At 49.4% G+C, this 13,162-nt stretch overlaps 1 protein-coding gene across 1 annotated transcript in view; it reads right to left on the reverse strand.

The window, feature by feature from the left end:
* The window catches only part of LOC111153293 (multiple EGF like domains 11), a 223,973-nt gene that overhangs the window by 164,227 nt on the left and 46,584 nt on the right, over window positions 1-13,162 (reverse strand). Inside the window, exon 4 of the mRNA XM_022512229.1 lies at window positions 11,657-11,749. Coding sequence (XP_022367937.1) covers window positions 11,657-11,749 — 93 coding nt within the window. The remainder of the gene's footprint in view (window positions 1-11,656; window positions 11,750-13,162) is intronic.

The raw sequence follows: 13,162 nt of genomic DNA on the forward strand, positions 1-13,162 counted from the left end.
TCGCAGGGGATGCAGATGGAGAGGACAGCAAACACGTAATCAAACACTGATTGTCCAGGGTGGCGTGGACCCTGGACACTGGCAGTGTGGAGACAGTCAAGGTGTGGGAATCATGAAATGTCACAGGAAGGACGGCATCTGAGCTGAGCTTTAAAAGCAAAAGAGCAAACGGGTCAGTGTAGAAAGGAAGGTGAGGCAGGGAGGAGGTGGTGTGGAGTGATGGTAAATGAAGCTAAGAACTAGGCAGGCATCAGACCCAGAGGAGCTTTATAGGCCTGGCTGAGGAGCTAGGGCACTCTCCAGCAGGCAAAGGGGAGCAGGAGAGTGACCGGGCCCATATTCGCTCTCATGCCCTCCCTACCTCCCATGTGTGGGAGGGTCTGGAGAGGGAAGCCAGGGAGCCCTATAAAGAAGTGGGAACCCCAATTGTAAGTATGGTCTCCAGAAACAGACTGCCCGGGTTCAAATCCCAACTCTGACACTTAGTGCCCTCAGGCCAGGTCCTCAACCTCCCTGAGTCTCTGCTCCCTCATCTGAAAGATGGGGGTAACCGTGAATAATCATGAATAATCATGAATAACCACGAATAATCATGAATAACGACTAGGATGGCATGTACAGTAAGTGCTGACGTGAGTTAGGACAGAAGCCTAAGTGAGAGCAAAAGCCAGAACTCCCTCCCTTTCAGCCTCAAATGCCACTTCTTCCTCAGCCCCACAGCGTGCGGGGCATATTCCTGAGTGGGGACAGCACAAGCAGCTTCCTCAACTGCATCACAAGGGCGGTCATCCCCACCTCACCAGGCAAGCAGGATAAAGCGAGATCAGAGATCTAATCCCCATTCTCCAGGGATGCCCAGCATACTGCAGGTCTGGGCTGCCCCAGAGACAATGCCCCCCCACCCCACCTGCTCCCTCCCTCCCTTTCCCTGTCAGAGTTCCAGATCGTTCTCTAGGCTGCTGGGGCCAAGATGGCACAGTTCACAATTCTCCTCCCGGAGGGCCTGTTTCCCATGGTGACTCAGCCCACACGCCCATCCTGGAAGTGAGGCCATGTGCTTACGTGTGTGCATTCGTGTGTGTGTGTGTACATGTATATGTGTTGGGGGTGGGCACGGTGTCCTTTTCATGCCTGAGTGGGGCCGGGGAGGGCTGGCGGCACTGCCTGCCAACCCCACATGAAGATACCAGCTTGGCTGCTGCCGTTCTGTTCTGCTTTTGTCACATTCTCCACGGGTTCTCCCACCCTCTTCCTTCTCCCCCAGTTCCTGAGGCTCCCTGTGTGTCACTTATTTATTAATTTTGTTCTCAGGGAGCAGATGGCCAGAGCTGAGGCTGGCAGAATGTGCCTCCCCGCCCCCTGCCCCCCACCCTCCGACAGCCCCCTTGAACACGCAATTCACAAAGGCGCCAGGCTACCCTGTTTCTGGAATTCTCAAACAAAAAACCGACTTCTAGGAGAGGCCACATAGACCTTCCTGACCCTTGATCCTGCTCAGGTGGGACTGGTCCCAATACGTCCCCTGGTCTGAGAGGCACAGGGGTGCAGGGGGATGGGGTGAAGCCCTGAGGGGCTGCCCTCTCTCAGGGCGCCGGAGGTACCCCATGCCCCCTTCTGCCCCATGGTCTGCCTCCCTTGGACCTGGGAAGGAGGCCCTTAGTTCTCCCTTCCTTTCCTGGTGGGCATCATCACAGGAGCAAGAGCCAGTCCTGGGGTAGAGATGGGGCAGGGCAGAGCAGCTGCCCTCAGGGTCATGTTCTGGGGTCTCCACAGGCTGCCCCCATCTAGCCTCATCCTCACCCCCACAATAGTCTGGGCCCCCGTGAGGGCAGAGCACCCCAGCATCTGTTTCTCATTCCCCATTTCTCCTGAAAGGCACCTCAGAAAAGGAAGAAACTCTGGAAAGGAGGAAATAAACCTTTTCACTAGCTTCCAGAACACAGCCAAGTATAGGGGCGGGGGATGGGGGGTGTCTTAAAAGGAGGAAGGCAGGGGCTAGGGGCAGGTGACAGCCAAGGGCAAATCTGCCTTCTTGCCATCTCTTCCCTGAAGCCCCCCAGCCCCCCAGGACTCTGGCAGCTGCTGGGCTGTCTCTTTCAGCCTCCACCATAGGCCCCTAACAAGTGAGTTGGTTCTTGCTTTTTTTTTTTTTTAATCCCAGTGGTCTGTGGGAAAAGGCCAGGCACACCCACCTGTGACACTCCCCAGCTGTGGGACTGCAGGCCATCATTCACCTCTATGTGCCCCAGTTTCTTCATCTAAAACGGGAGCATGGCACACACCCTTCCTTTCCGCACCCTCCCCCTGAGGGCTTTCCTGAACCATCCAGGTGCTGCTCCCCCATGAAAGCCAGAGCCTTCTCTCTCTGGGGACTCCTCCAACTCCCTCCTCTCTGGGCTAGTAGCTCTGGCTTCCACTCTAAGTTCCCTGAGGCTGGGGGCCACGTCCTCCACATCCCTAAGTCCCCGCCCCCCTTCAGCCCTGGACCCCTGGCAGTGCTGTCATCCGACAAGTACTCAGTAACCGTGCATTAAGTGGAACTCAAGGGACAGAGAGCATGGAGCCAGCAGGGCCGGTCGCCCCGGCCACGGACTTCTTTTTTGTTCGAAATTAGAATTCTGGGGTGAATAGCAGCTTCCCTCACGCATAGACCTTGAAAAAGCATTTGCTGCCGCATCCGCCCCTCCCTTCTGTTCCCGTCACGGTGACTGCGCCCCAGTGCGCGCTGCTGACACGGAGCCCACTGTCCCGGGGAGGCCCATAGGCGCACCAGATGCCGGCAGAAGGCCGCCCAGGCGGTTCTGAGAGGGGCTGCGGGCTGGGCAGAGAAAAAGCAAGTGTAATTGCTTTGTGGTGATTCATCTGAAGTTGCTTTAACCTTGACAGCCGGCTCAGTGTAGTGAAAACAGGACCAACCAACCGGGGGAGCTGCAGCCTCCCTCCATACACCCCCTCCCAGCTAAGGCAGCCAAGGATCCCCAGGAAACCAGCCCCCCCTACCCCACCGGGGGAGGTGAGGATGTGAGTCACGCAGCTGCCCCCACCCATGGCTGTCCTCCTCCCCCACTCCTTTCCCAGGTCCCAAAATGAGGAGAGAGAATCACAGGAGGGCCGCAGCGGGGAGGGGGGTGGAGGGCTGCTGGGGGAAAGGAGACTCCCTCCCCAGAGGTCAGTGGGAAGGTCACCAGGGCCCTTGATTAGGTGATACTGGATTGTGACTTCCCAGAAACAGAGCATCATGGGATTTAAGAGTGTAATATCCACACCAAGCTTCCCATTTTACAGAGGAGAAAACTGGGGCTCACAGAGAGGGAAGGACTTAACTAGGGTCACCCAGGCAGAGGTATGTCCTGAAGCCAGCTTTCCTGTGTTTTATGGCACAGGGCTTCTACCTCTTGGAGGCAGTCTGGAGCTATGGGAAAAACACAGTTCTGGGTTCTAATCTGCCCCTTGCTAGCTGGGTGAAGATCAGAAGTTACTCTACTTCCCAAGCTTTGGTTTCTTTGTGAAATGGAGATAACATGTATGACCCCTCTGAGCCACGAGGAGATGAAATGAGATCGTCTGTGTGGGGCATCTGTGCATGGTGGGAGCAGGAATCCCCATTTATCTTCCTCCTCAGACTCCGTGGCCCCTCAGGTTTCCTTCTCCTCTCCCACTACTCTCCCTTGGGCTCCTTACCCAATCCATCACTGAGGAAGATCCCTTAAGTTTTGGGAGTGGCCCTTGCCAGGAGACCTAGTTGGCTGGCCCACTCGTTCCCCCATCAAGCCCTGCCCATGTCCTTCCAGGCGCCTCTCACTTGCCCTAGGAGGCAGGAACCCCAGCCCACATCCTGTACTTTTGCTTTGCCCTCATGTTCTGTGCTTCTAGACAGTGACGTATCCATGTTCATCAATGAGAAGTGTGTCCAGGGTCCCCTGAGATGGGAACTCTTCCCTGATGTACTTTTCAAGCCACCCAGGGTTGGCCCCTCTGGAAATTTCTAATCCCAGTGCCCTGGGCTGCCCTATAGTCAGGTGTCTCTGCTTTAGGCCTAAGCTAAGAAGGAACTGAGAGGGTCGGGAACCTTTGGGTCATCGGCACAAAAGTCTATAGAACAACTTGGCCTCTTTGCTTTGGTATTATGAGATCCAACTGCCTCTAAGATAACTCTAGCCCTGAACTCCTAGAGCAGCTGGCGGGAGACAAAAGGCACAGGAGTGAAGAGACCCGGGATCAAGTCACAGCTCTGCCACGACCTCCCTGGATCACCCCGGAAGCAGTTTCCTTTCTAGGGACCTCAGTTTGCCCATCTGTAAAATGGAAGCAGACCCAATAATTTCCATGGTCCCTCCTAGCTCTTGATTCAATAGTTTCAGGTTAAATCACGAGACCTTGGATTTGGTTCCAGGATCCCAGGCCATACTTTGATATTCTATTCCAGGAACTGGTGGTTAAATGGAAAGGTATGTGAAGAGATCTTCAAGAAAACAGCAAATGTGAGATTCATAAGACTCACGGCCATGGAGGGCCCAACACTGAGCACTATAGAAAATGCAAAGACCCTGTAACACCGGAGACAAGGGAGTATGACCTGGGACAGAGGCTTTATGCCAACCCAGAGCCAAGGAACCCAGACACAGATGGGGTGGGGGTACACAGACAGCCCAGCAGGCTGGAGGGAAGATGCCCAAGAATGCAGGGGGGAAAGGGGTTTAGGGCCTGATATCTTATTCAACCATCCTTGCAAACAGTCATTGGCACTGGGAGATCTAATTCTGCTTATGGACTTCTTGCATTTTTCTACCGCTTCCCAAACTTTACCCCTAAATTAGCCCCGTTCCCAGGGAGGTTTGGTGGCATAGCTGCAAAAGGTCCACCAAAGGCTCAAATAATCACATTTTTGGTTTGTTTTTTTTTTTAAAGCATGCCAATTCTGCATTTAATTCTATAATCAATTTTTATTTGTTTTAATACAAGGAGCAGTGTTTAAAATTACTTATCAGATAACTAATGTACCATTACATGGTGAAAAAATTAAACTCCACAGCTTCAAAAATCTTTAGAAAATTCTTTTCAACAAATGGTGCTCAGAAACCTTGGTATCCACATGCAAAGAAACCTAAGCTGGACCCTTTCCTTACACCATATGCAAAAATTTACTCAAAATGGATCAAAACCTTAATGCAAGAGCTAAAATGGTAACGTTCTTAGACAAAACATAGAGGAAAAGCTTCATGACATTGGATTTGGCAATCCAAATGATTTTTTCACTAGGACACCAATAGCACAGGCAACAAAAGAAAAAATAAATAAACTGGACTTCATTAAAATTAGAACTTTCGTGCATGAAAGGACCCTAATCAACAGAGCAAAAAGGCAACCCATGGAATGAGAGAAAATGTTTTCAAATCATACATCCTATAAGGGATTATTATCCAGAATATATAGAGAACTCCTACAAGTCAAGAACAAACAAACAACCCAATTAGAAAACAGGCAAAGAACTTGAGTAGACATTTTTCCAAAGAAGATCTACAAATAGTCAATAAACACACGAAAGATGCTTGATATCACTAATTAGGGAAATGCAAATCAAAACCACAATGAGATATTCACAGGGATGTGTTTTGTTTTAATCAGAAAAAAACCCAGAGAAAATAACAAGCGTTGGCAAGGATGTGAAGAAGGTGGAATCCTTGGGCATTGCCGGTGGGAATGTAAAATGGTACAGATGCTGTAGAATGAGGTATGGTGATTCCTCAAAAAATTAAATGCAGAATTATCACATGATCTGCTGATGCATTTCTGGATTGGCGATCCAAAGAAGTATCACATGATCTGCTGGTGCATTTCTGGATTGGCGATCCAAAGAAGTATATACACCAAAGAAGTGAAAGCAGAAAAGCAATCTGTACACCTGTGTTCTAGCAGCATTACTCACCATAATCGCAAAGTGGAAGCAACCAACGTTTTCACTGATGGATGAACAGATAAAACAGAATCTACAGACAATGGGATATGATCCAGCCTTATAGGGCAAAGAAGTTCTGACATGCTACAATATGGATGAACCCTGAAGATATCATGCTAAGTGAAATAAGCCAGCTACAGAAAGACAGATATTATACAAGCTACCTAGAATGATCAAATACTTAGAGACGGAAAATAGAATGTGGCTTCTATGGCTAAGGGGAGGGGAGAGTGAGAGCTAGTGTTTAATGGGTATGGAGCTTCATTTGGGGAAGATGAAGAAAGTTCTGGAGATGGATAGTAATGATAATTGTGCAATAGTGCGAGTACTTAATGCTACAGACCTGTACCTTTAAAAATGGTTAAAATGGGGAGTGCCTGGGTGGCTCAGTCAGTCAAGCATCTGCCTTCGGCTCAGGTCATGATCTCAGGATCTTAGAATCTGGCCCTGTTGTCGGGCTCCCTGCTCCGTGGGGAGTCTGCCTCTCCCTCCACCCCATCCCCTACTTGTGCGCACACACACTCTGAAGTAAATAAAGTCTTTTTTCAAAAAATTGTTAAAATAGGTTAATTTTCTGTTATGCATCTTTATCACACACACCAGCACACACAACTCTAGTAAACCCATACCTTAGGTTTGAAAAGCACGGACCTAAACATCCCAGGCTAGTCTGGAAGTATGGGCAGATTTCTGAGCTGGTAAATGATTTATTTTAATCTGCAAGGATAACTGGAAGCCAAGTCAGCCAGGGGTCCCACACACCATTCAAGATAAGAAGACATTTGATTTGGCAGGAGCTACTCTTGGTGGGAGCCCAACGCGGTTCCTGCTGCCTTCATTACTCAGGGACTTGCGGTCCTGCCTCATGCCAGCATGGGGTGGGGTGGTGGGAGGCATCATCAGACAGCGAGACACTGAGTAGTGAGGGAGCTTTTACTCTTCCGCACTTGTCTGTGCACATGGACGAAACACGTGCAATCTTAGTGGAATCTAAGAATGGGAGAAGGTGGGGGGATGGTGGGGAGTTGGAGGTGTGGGCTTCTCTCTCGTGTCTACCCCAGCAGCTCTGGGAAGGCCCGAGACCCAAACCAAAACACCACACTAGAGCCCCGAAAACAAACCACAAAGCACCACGGGACGGGAGGCTGAGAAGCAGGACCCAGGAAATACAATAATTAAATAATACAATGAAGACTTAAATTTCCAAGTTGATTCTTGGGTATCATTTATAAAAGTTAACAGGGCATATTTAATTTAGGAATTGGCTCACGTCCTTCTCCTTACAGCTGAAACCTCGTAAATGAAATACACTGGACCAGTGCCCAGTGCGGAAATAAAAGTTATGAATAATGTTTCTATCTCAATCATTGTCAGTGCTTTAATATTCCTAATTACTTTAAAAAGCTAGATATTCAATATAGGAAAACTTTTTTTCTTTTTATCTCCACTTGTGAGATTAGTGCAATTTAATAACAGTCACTCTGTCGTCTTTATTCAGCGTAAACTGACATTTCATCCTTCTACTCCTCATTATTATATGGGATGGAGGTTTATGACCAAGCAAGCAGCCACTCTGCTTCCCCATATTGGTCCCTCCAACACCTTGGAATTATCCACAGTAGCTTACGTGCCTGCTTGCCAGGCAAATCAGCATCACCTCACTTTCTTTATGGGGCAGAAAGAATTTAGTCCAGGCCTTAAAGAAATTAGGCTATGGGGTTTTAAGTCTGGAAAAGAATGAAAAGTCTCCCAACCCCACCCCAGGACGAGATCTGTCCCCTTCACAACTGTCAAAGTCATAAATCCCTCAGCAGCCATGAAGGGCAAGACAGGGCAGGCAATAGGATGAAGGATCTTTATTACCCTCCTTGCTGCTTCCAAGAATTTATCCTACAAAGAAATTAGGACACATGGGCAAAGATATATGCCTGAAAAGAATCACTGCAGCACTTTTTCTTTTTTAAACACAGGGCCATAGTCCCTTGCCCACAATCCAAAAATCCCTAAAAAGCCCAAAAGAAAAATTGTCTTAAAGCTCAGCACCAAATTCGTTTAGATGCCAGATCTTCTAGGAACGGATTTGTGGTTACATATTGCTTTGATGTCACTAGACGGAATTAGTCCTGTTCAGAAATATTACTTTGTCTCATACCAGGGGGCTGCCCAGTTCCCACTGGGGGTTATAAGTCATATACGAAGAGTCATCACACACGTTTCTAAACTCTGAAAAAAACTGAAATTCTGAAATCAACAAGCCCCAAGGACCCCGAACACAGGATGGTGGGGCCTCCAAAAGGAAAAACCCCTAAAACAACTTAAAAGCCATCAACAAGAGACTGGTCAAATGCCTCCAGTAATCCACAGAAGAAAACTCTATAAAGGTCTTTTAAAATTTAAAGGGAGATTCATGTTTATTGACAAAGAAATCAGTGCATGACATAAAGTTAAATTTAAAAAGCACGTTACAGAACAGCACGTAGACATGATCTAATTCATCAAAGATGCATCCAGACGTAGCTCTCAGAGCAAATATGCAGAGAAAGGACAGGGAGGGCAACCACCCAAATGCGTGTGTGTGTGCGTCTAAACTTTTTGTAGGATTCTGGTGCCCTTTGGAGTTTCTTTCTAACATGAACAGGTAAGATTTTTAGAATCAGGAAAAAAAGCCAACAAGAATGACGATTTCAGTTAAACAAAAATCCAAGCTTCCCTGCAAGGGGACCATATGTAGAGACATGTCCGTGGGCAGATCCCATTCAGAAATCTCCAGAGGTACGCAGTGCACTGAGCAGGATGCCCCCTCAACATGGGCATGGGCCCCCAAAGACCTGAAGGCACACTCAGGCAGACGGGCATCCAGCGACACCCTAACAAGCAGGCTCAAATTGTTTGGACTGCCCCTGGTCACAATTGGTGTCCCATGGCTGATGCATCTACTATCAGAACAGGATCTCAGGGCCATATCTTCCAAGCGGATCCTGCTTTCTCCTGTGAGCAACACAGCTTTCTCATCCAAGACCTAGTTTAACCTTAGGCTGTATTAACACAGGTTGAACATCTAGAGGAAGGACGTGATCATGAAGAGTTCAGGTTTGGGACTCCGGTGTTTGCTTGGTGGATAGTCCCAGGTTCACCATTTACTAGCTGTGTGTCTGTGCAAAGTTTGTTGGTCTTTGTGTGCCTCAGTGTTCTCATCTGTAAACAGGGCTAATAATAATTCCTATTCCATAGGGTCATTGTGGAGATTAAGTGAGGAGGGAACGGGAGTGCCTAGTGCATAGTAAAACTCAATGAACAGTACCTACTTTTATTATTATTTTTCCATACCAGCCTACAGTTTTGTGGTCAGACCTAGGAATGTTAATTTAAGAGGAATAAAGACCACAGCCAATAGAGAGGAACCAGACGGGGAAAGTAGATCAGACCACGTCAGGGGAGAAACACAGCAGCTTAGAGAATAAAAACTTGGGGAAGGAAGTAATCACTGTCTTCTAATACCCAAAGGGCTGAGCCATGGAAGGGGACTCTGGTTTCTGCGATGCAACCCCAGTGGTTATTATCAACTGCGCTTTGATCAACATCTTCTCATAGCCAGTCTGTGGCCTTGTCCACTGATCTTGGGAGAAATTCCAGACATGGCGAGGAGAGTCATGGCAATCCATCATCCTTCTCTAGAATCTACCATGAGTGAGAACCAGCTGGTAAAAGCTTGAGACAGATTTCCAGTTAACAGAAGGAGAAGCTTTCCAACAATCAGCATATACTTTCACAGGAGGCAGTGAGCTCCTTGTGAATGGAGGGACTCAAGCAGAAGTTGGAAGGCTCTTGGTGACATCTAAGCTTTCAGGGCTCTGAATGATCTTGAAAGTGAGAGTCTATGAATTCCTTTCATTCAACGCTGGCTCTGGCAGAGGATTGGAACCCATCTCTCGGGACTTCTTATGGGTTCAGGAGTCCATGCCTTTCAATCGACTTAGGGGTGCTGGCTTTTCAGCCCATGAAAATGGATTTCACCGGGGAAAGAGCTCACCACCAAGTCATCACACTTGGAATCAGGGGTGGGGGAATTAGGGAGTCCCATGTTGTCCTGGTAGCTAGCAAGGCCATTTCCCTGTCTGGTAAACTCACTCGAGGGGCAAGATTTACTCTCAACTGCTCTAAACACTCCAGCTCAATCGAGGGCCTCCTTCATTGCATTTCTTTCACCAGAAGGGAAACCCTGAAAGACATAGACCATGTCGGAAAGACCCTCCAGGGACCACCCCGGGCCTGGCCCAGTCCAGCATAGATGGAGCACTGCACACACCTGCACCAATTGGTGGCTAATACGCACTCAGGGTCCCCAAGACTCAAGCTGTCTTTCTAACCTCCAACAGGCCACCCTTGACATTATAATCCAGCATGCAGCAAGCAGCCCTGTCCCTGCAGGGCTCCCCTAATCCAAGTTAGTTCTCCATCAAGGACTCGTGGCGGGCGAAGTTACAGAACACAAAACACGGACAAGGAGGGGGAACAAGCTCGTGAACGTTCTAGCCCACGTTTCCTGGAGTCCACAGAAAGACGGGTGCAACACATTCCTTTACTTCCCATGTCCCTCAAGTGTATTTTTTGCTGTCTGGAGGGATTCCTAGCCCCGCAGCTCAGCGTAGCCCACCTCAAAGCAGTGAAACAGGTGGGAGGCGGAGGTCCCCTGAGGTCCCAGTGCACTGAAGAGTTTACTGAGTCCCCCAAACAGATCCCAGACTCCCCGAGCCAAGATAATCGCCCAGGCTCAAAACAAAATCACATCCAGTATCCTTGCTGGGGGGTATGTTCTCATGTGCTGGGTAGACAGGCGAGGGGGCTCCGGTCAAAGCCCTTGAGAAAAAGGACCATAACCAGATGTTTCCAACCCAGCGGAGACAGTGGAAAAGGGCAAGGGCGCCACACTGGGCCAACGTGGACCCACCATTCCCCTCCTCAATTTTCATGACCATTACAGTTACGTTGGGACAGGAAAGAGGGAGGTGGCTCCCAAAGATAGGTAAACACAGGGGGGTAGACCCCAATGGATCGGCTGAGATAGGTTATCTACTCAAGTCACAATAAAAAAGATGGTCTACCCCAGTCCAAAGCAGGAAGAAAACTGGGTTTCAGCATTAATCAAAGCCTGTTTGAAAATCCTAGGAGACCATAATGTTGACCAACCACTGACTGCGAAATGTACCAATGGAAAGAGGGTCATCTGGGAGCATTTAGGGGAAATGAGCCAGAAGAGCAAGAGTTGTCTTCAGCTGGGTTCTTGGCAGAGAATTCCCTGAGCAGCTGCTGGGTGCACCCCACCCTCTTAGAGGCCAGCCCCATGGCAGACACGACGCCCCCTGCTGCTGCAGGTGGCAGCAGTCTCTGGCCCTGTCCGTCAGTTCCAAGAGCATCTCAATTTCACTTCAGCCCTTAACAGACCGTATCTAGAAGCGTTTCACTGAGTCAGCGTTGTACAAATTCTCCACAGTTCCCAACAAATGCAACGCACGATGATCCTCCAGACCCCCACCGTCCACCCCAAGTATCACCACATAAATGCAGGGCTGCCTCTTCCCTGACGTCCACACTCCTCTGGGCTGCCCCAGGCCAACAAAAAGAATTCAGCATGCACATGGTACACCCTCCCCCCAGGCCACAGCTAAGGGACCTCCTGGGCCCCAAAGACCCCAGACTCACCGCTGGAACAGTCGGGCCCTCCCCAGCCGGGTTCACAGTGGCAGGTGTCCGGGGAAACACAGCGGCCATGCACACACTCCTCTGTACACAGGGCTGCAGGGGGCCAGGAGAAAGGGAAGAAGCACAGGAACAGACAGTGAAAACCAACCATCTGGTCAAAGAGCATAAACCACTTTGTAATGATCCCCTGGGGCCCCAAGGATGTTCAGAATGCATCACTGGCTTTGGGGAAAAATCAAGCTACTCCTGACTCGCATCATTTAATTAACTCTGAAATGGATCCATCGAAGAGTGTGGTTCACTCCAGCCTCATTTCCTAAAAGGAAACCCAAGCCCAAGAATGGGCAGTCTTAGCTTTTCAAGAACATTCTCTCCAAGATTTAACACTTGGAGACCCTCCGCAAACCCCGGCCCCAAACCCACACTCCTGCTCTCTTTCCCATGAGCTCAGGAAGTGTGTCATGTCCACCTTTTGCTTTTTCCCCAGTTTCTTTCTACAAAGGCCCCCAAATTTATCAGGTTGCCTGCAAAGAACAGGTTCCTCTCATGCTTCCCCCACCTTCCTACCCTCCTCCCCAAATGCCCCTATTTTGGGGCTCTCAAATGTCAGCAAATCTGCAAAGTACACAAACGCTGAGGAAAAAGCAACAGCTAATTATAAGAAAGTAATTAAGAGAGACATCTACGATGATGATAATTGTAATTAGAAAGTGCCTGGCAATTTCTTATCACGCAGTCAAATGCTGCAGCCTCCTCAGCTGGGAGGCAGCAAGAGCAAACTTTCCATCTACTTCCTCCAGCGCCGAGAAGGCTTACTGGTAGCAGATTGAGGAAGGGGGATTATTTCTCTCTTCCTTTGACATCTGCACGTTCTCAAGGTCATCCTTTGCTCCTGAGAGATCTGCCCCACCATCTAATCCATCAGTGAAGGATTACAGAAAACCCCCATTTTGCCACCCAGGCCAATTCTGTAAGCTCGGGAAATCAGCAGCTCCCATCGACCCTGTCAATTTCTTAGATGGGATCTGGATGAAGCGCTTTTTTTTCTGACAAGCAATGAGAGACCTTCTCTCCGCCTGGAACTGGCCTGGGCTACGGGAAACAGGCGGCCCCCAGTGCTGAGTCCTGAGGGGCAACCAGTGACCTCCAAATACCCACTCCACTGCCATGTCCACTGCCTGGCCTGAATGCCCACTGAGAGACCACGGTCAGGTTAGACAACAAAGTCCATTTAATGGTTGGTGTGATGCTGATGCTGAAGCCGTTGCCTTAGCTTTGCCCAAGCCCCCGTGCAAAGGCATCCAGGAGAGCCGTTCCAGATGTCCCACTGGTAAGTGGTCAGGAGTCAGCCTGGCCTCTACTGTGATCTACTGGGGGAGGGCCCTGGCACCCGTGTCCCCAGGGGGCTCTCAGGGAAGGTTCTGGTCTGTGAAGTTTTCCACTGCCCTGGAAGTCCGGGGAATGGCAGGGGCCTACTAGCTAACCTAGTTCTTGCTGGGGAACTGG

This window comes from Enhydra lutris, unplaced genomic scaffold (genome assembly GCF_002288905.1).
Source record: "Enhydra lutris kenyoni isolate GAN:26980312 unplaced genomic scaffold, ASM228890v2 scaffoldscaffold31, whole genome shotgun sequence".
NCBI classification, from domain to species: Eukaryota; Metazoa; Chordata; class Mammalia; order Carnivora; family Mustelidae; genus Enhydra; species Enhydra lutris.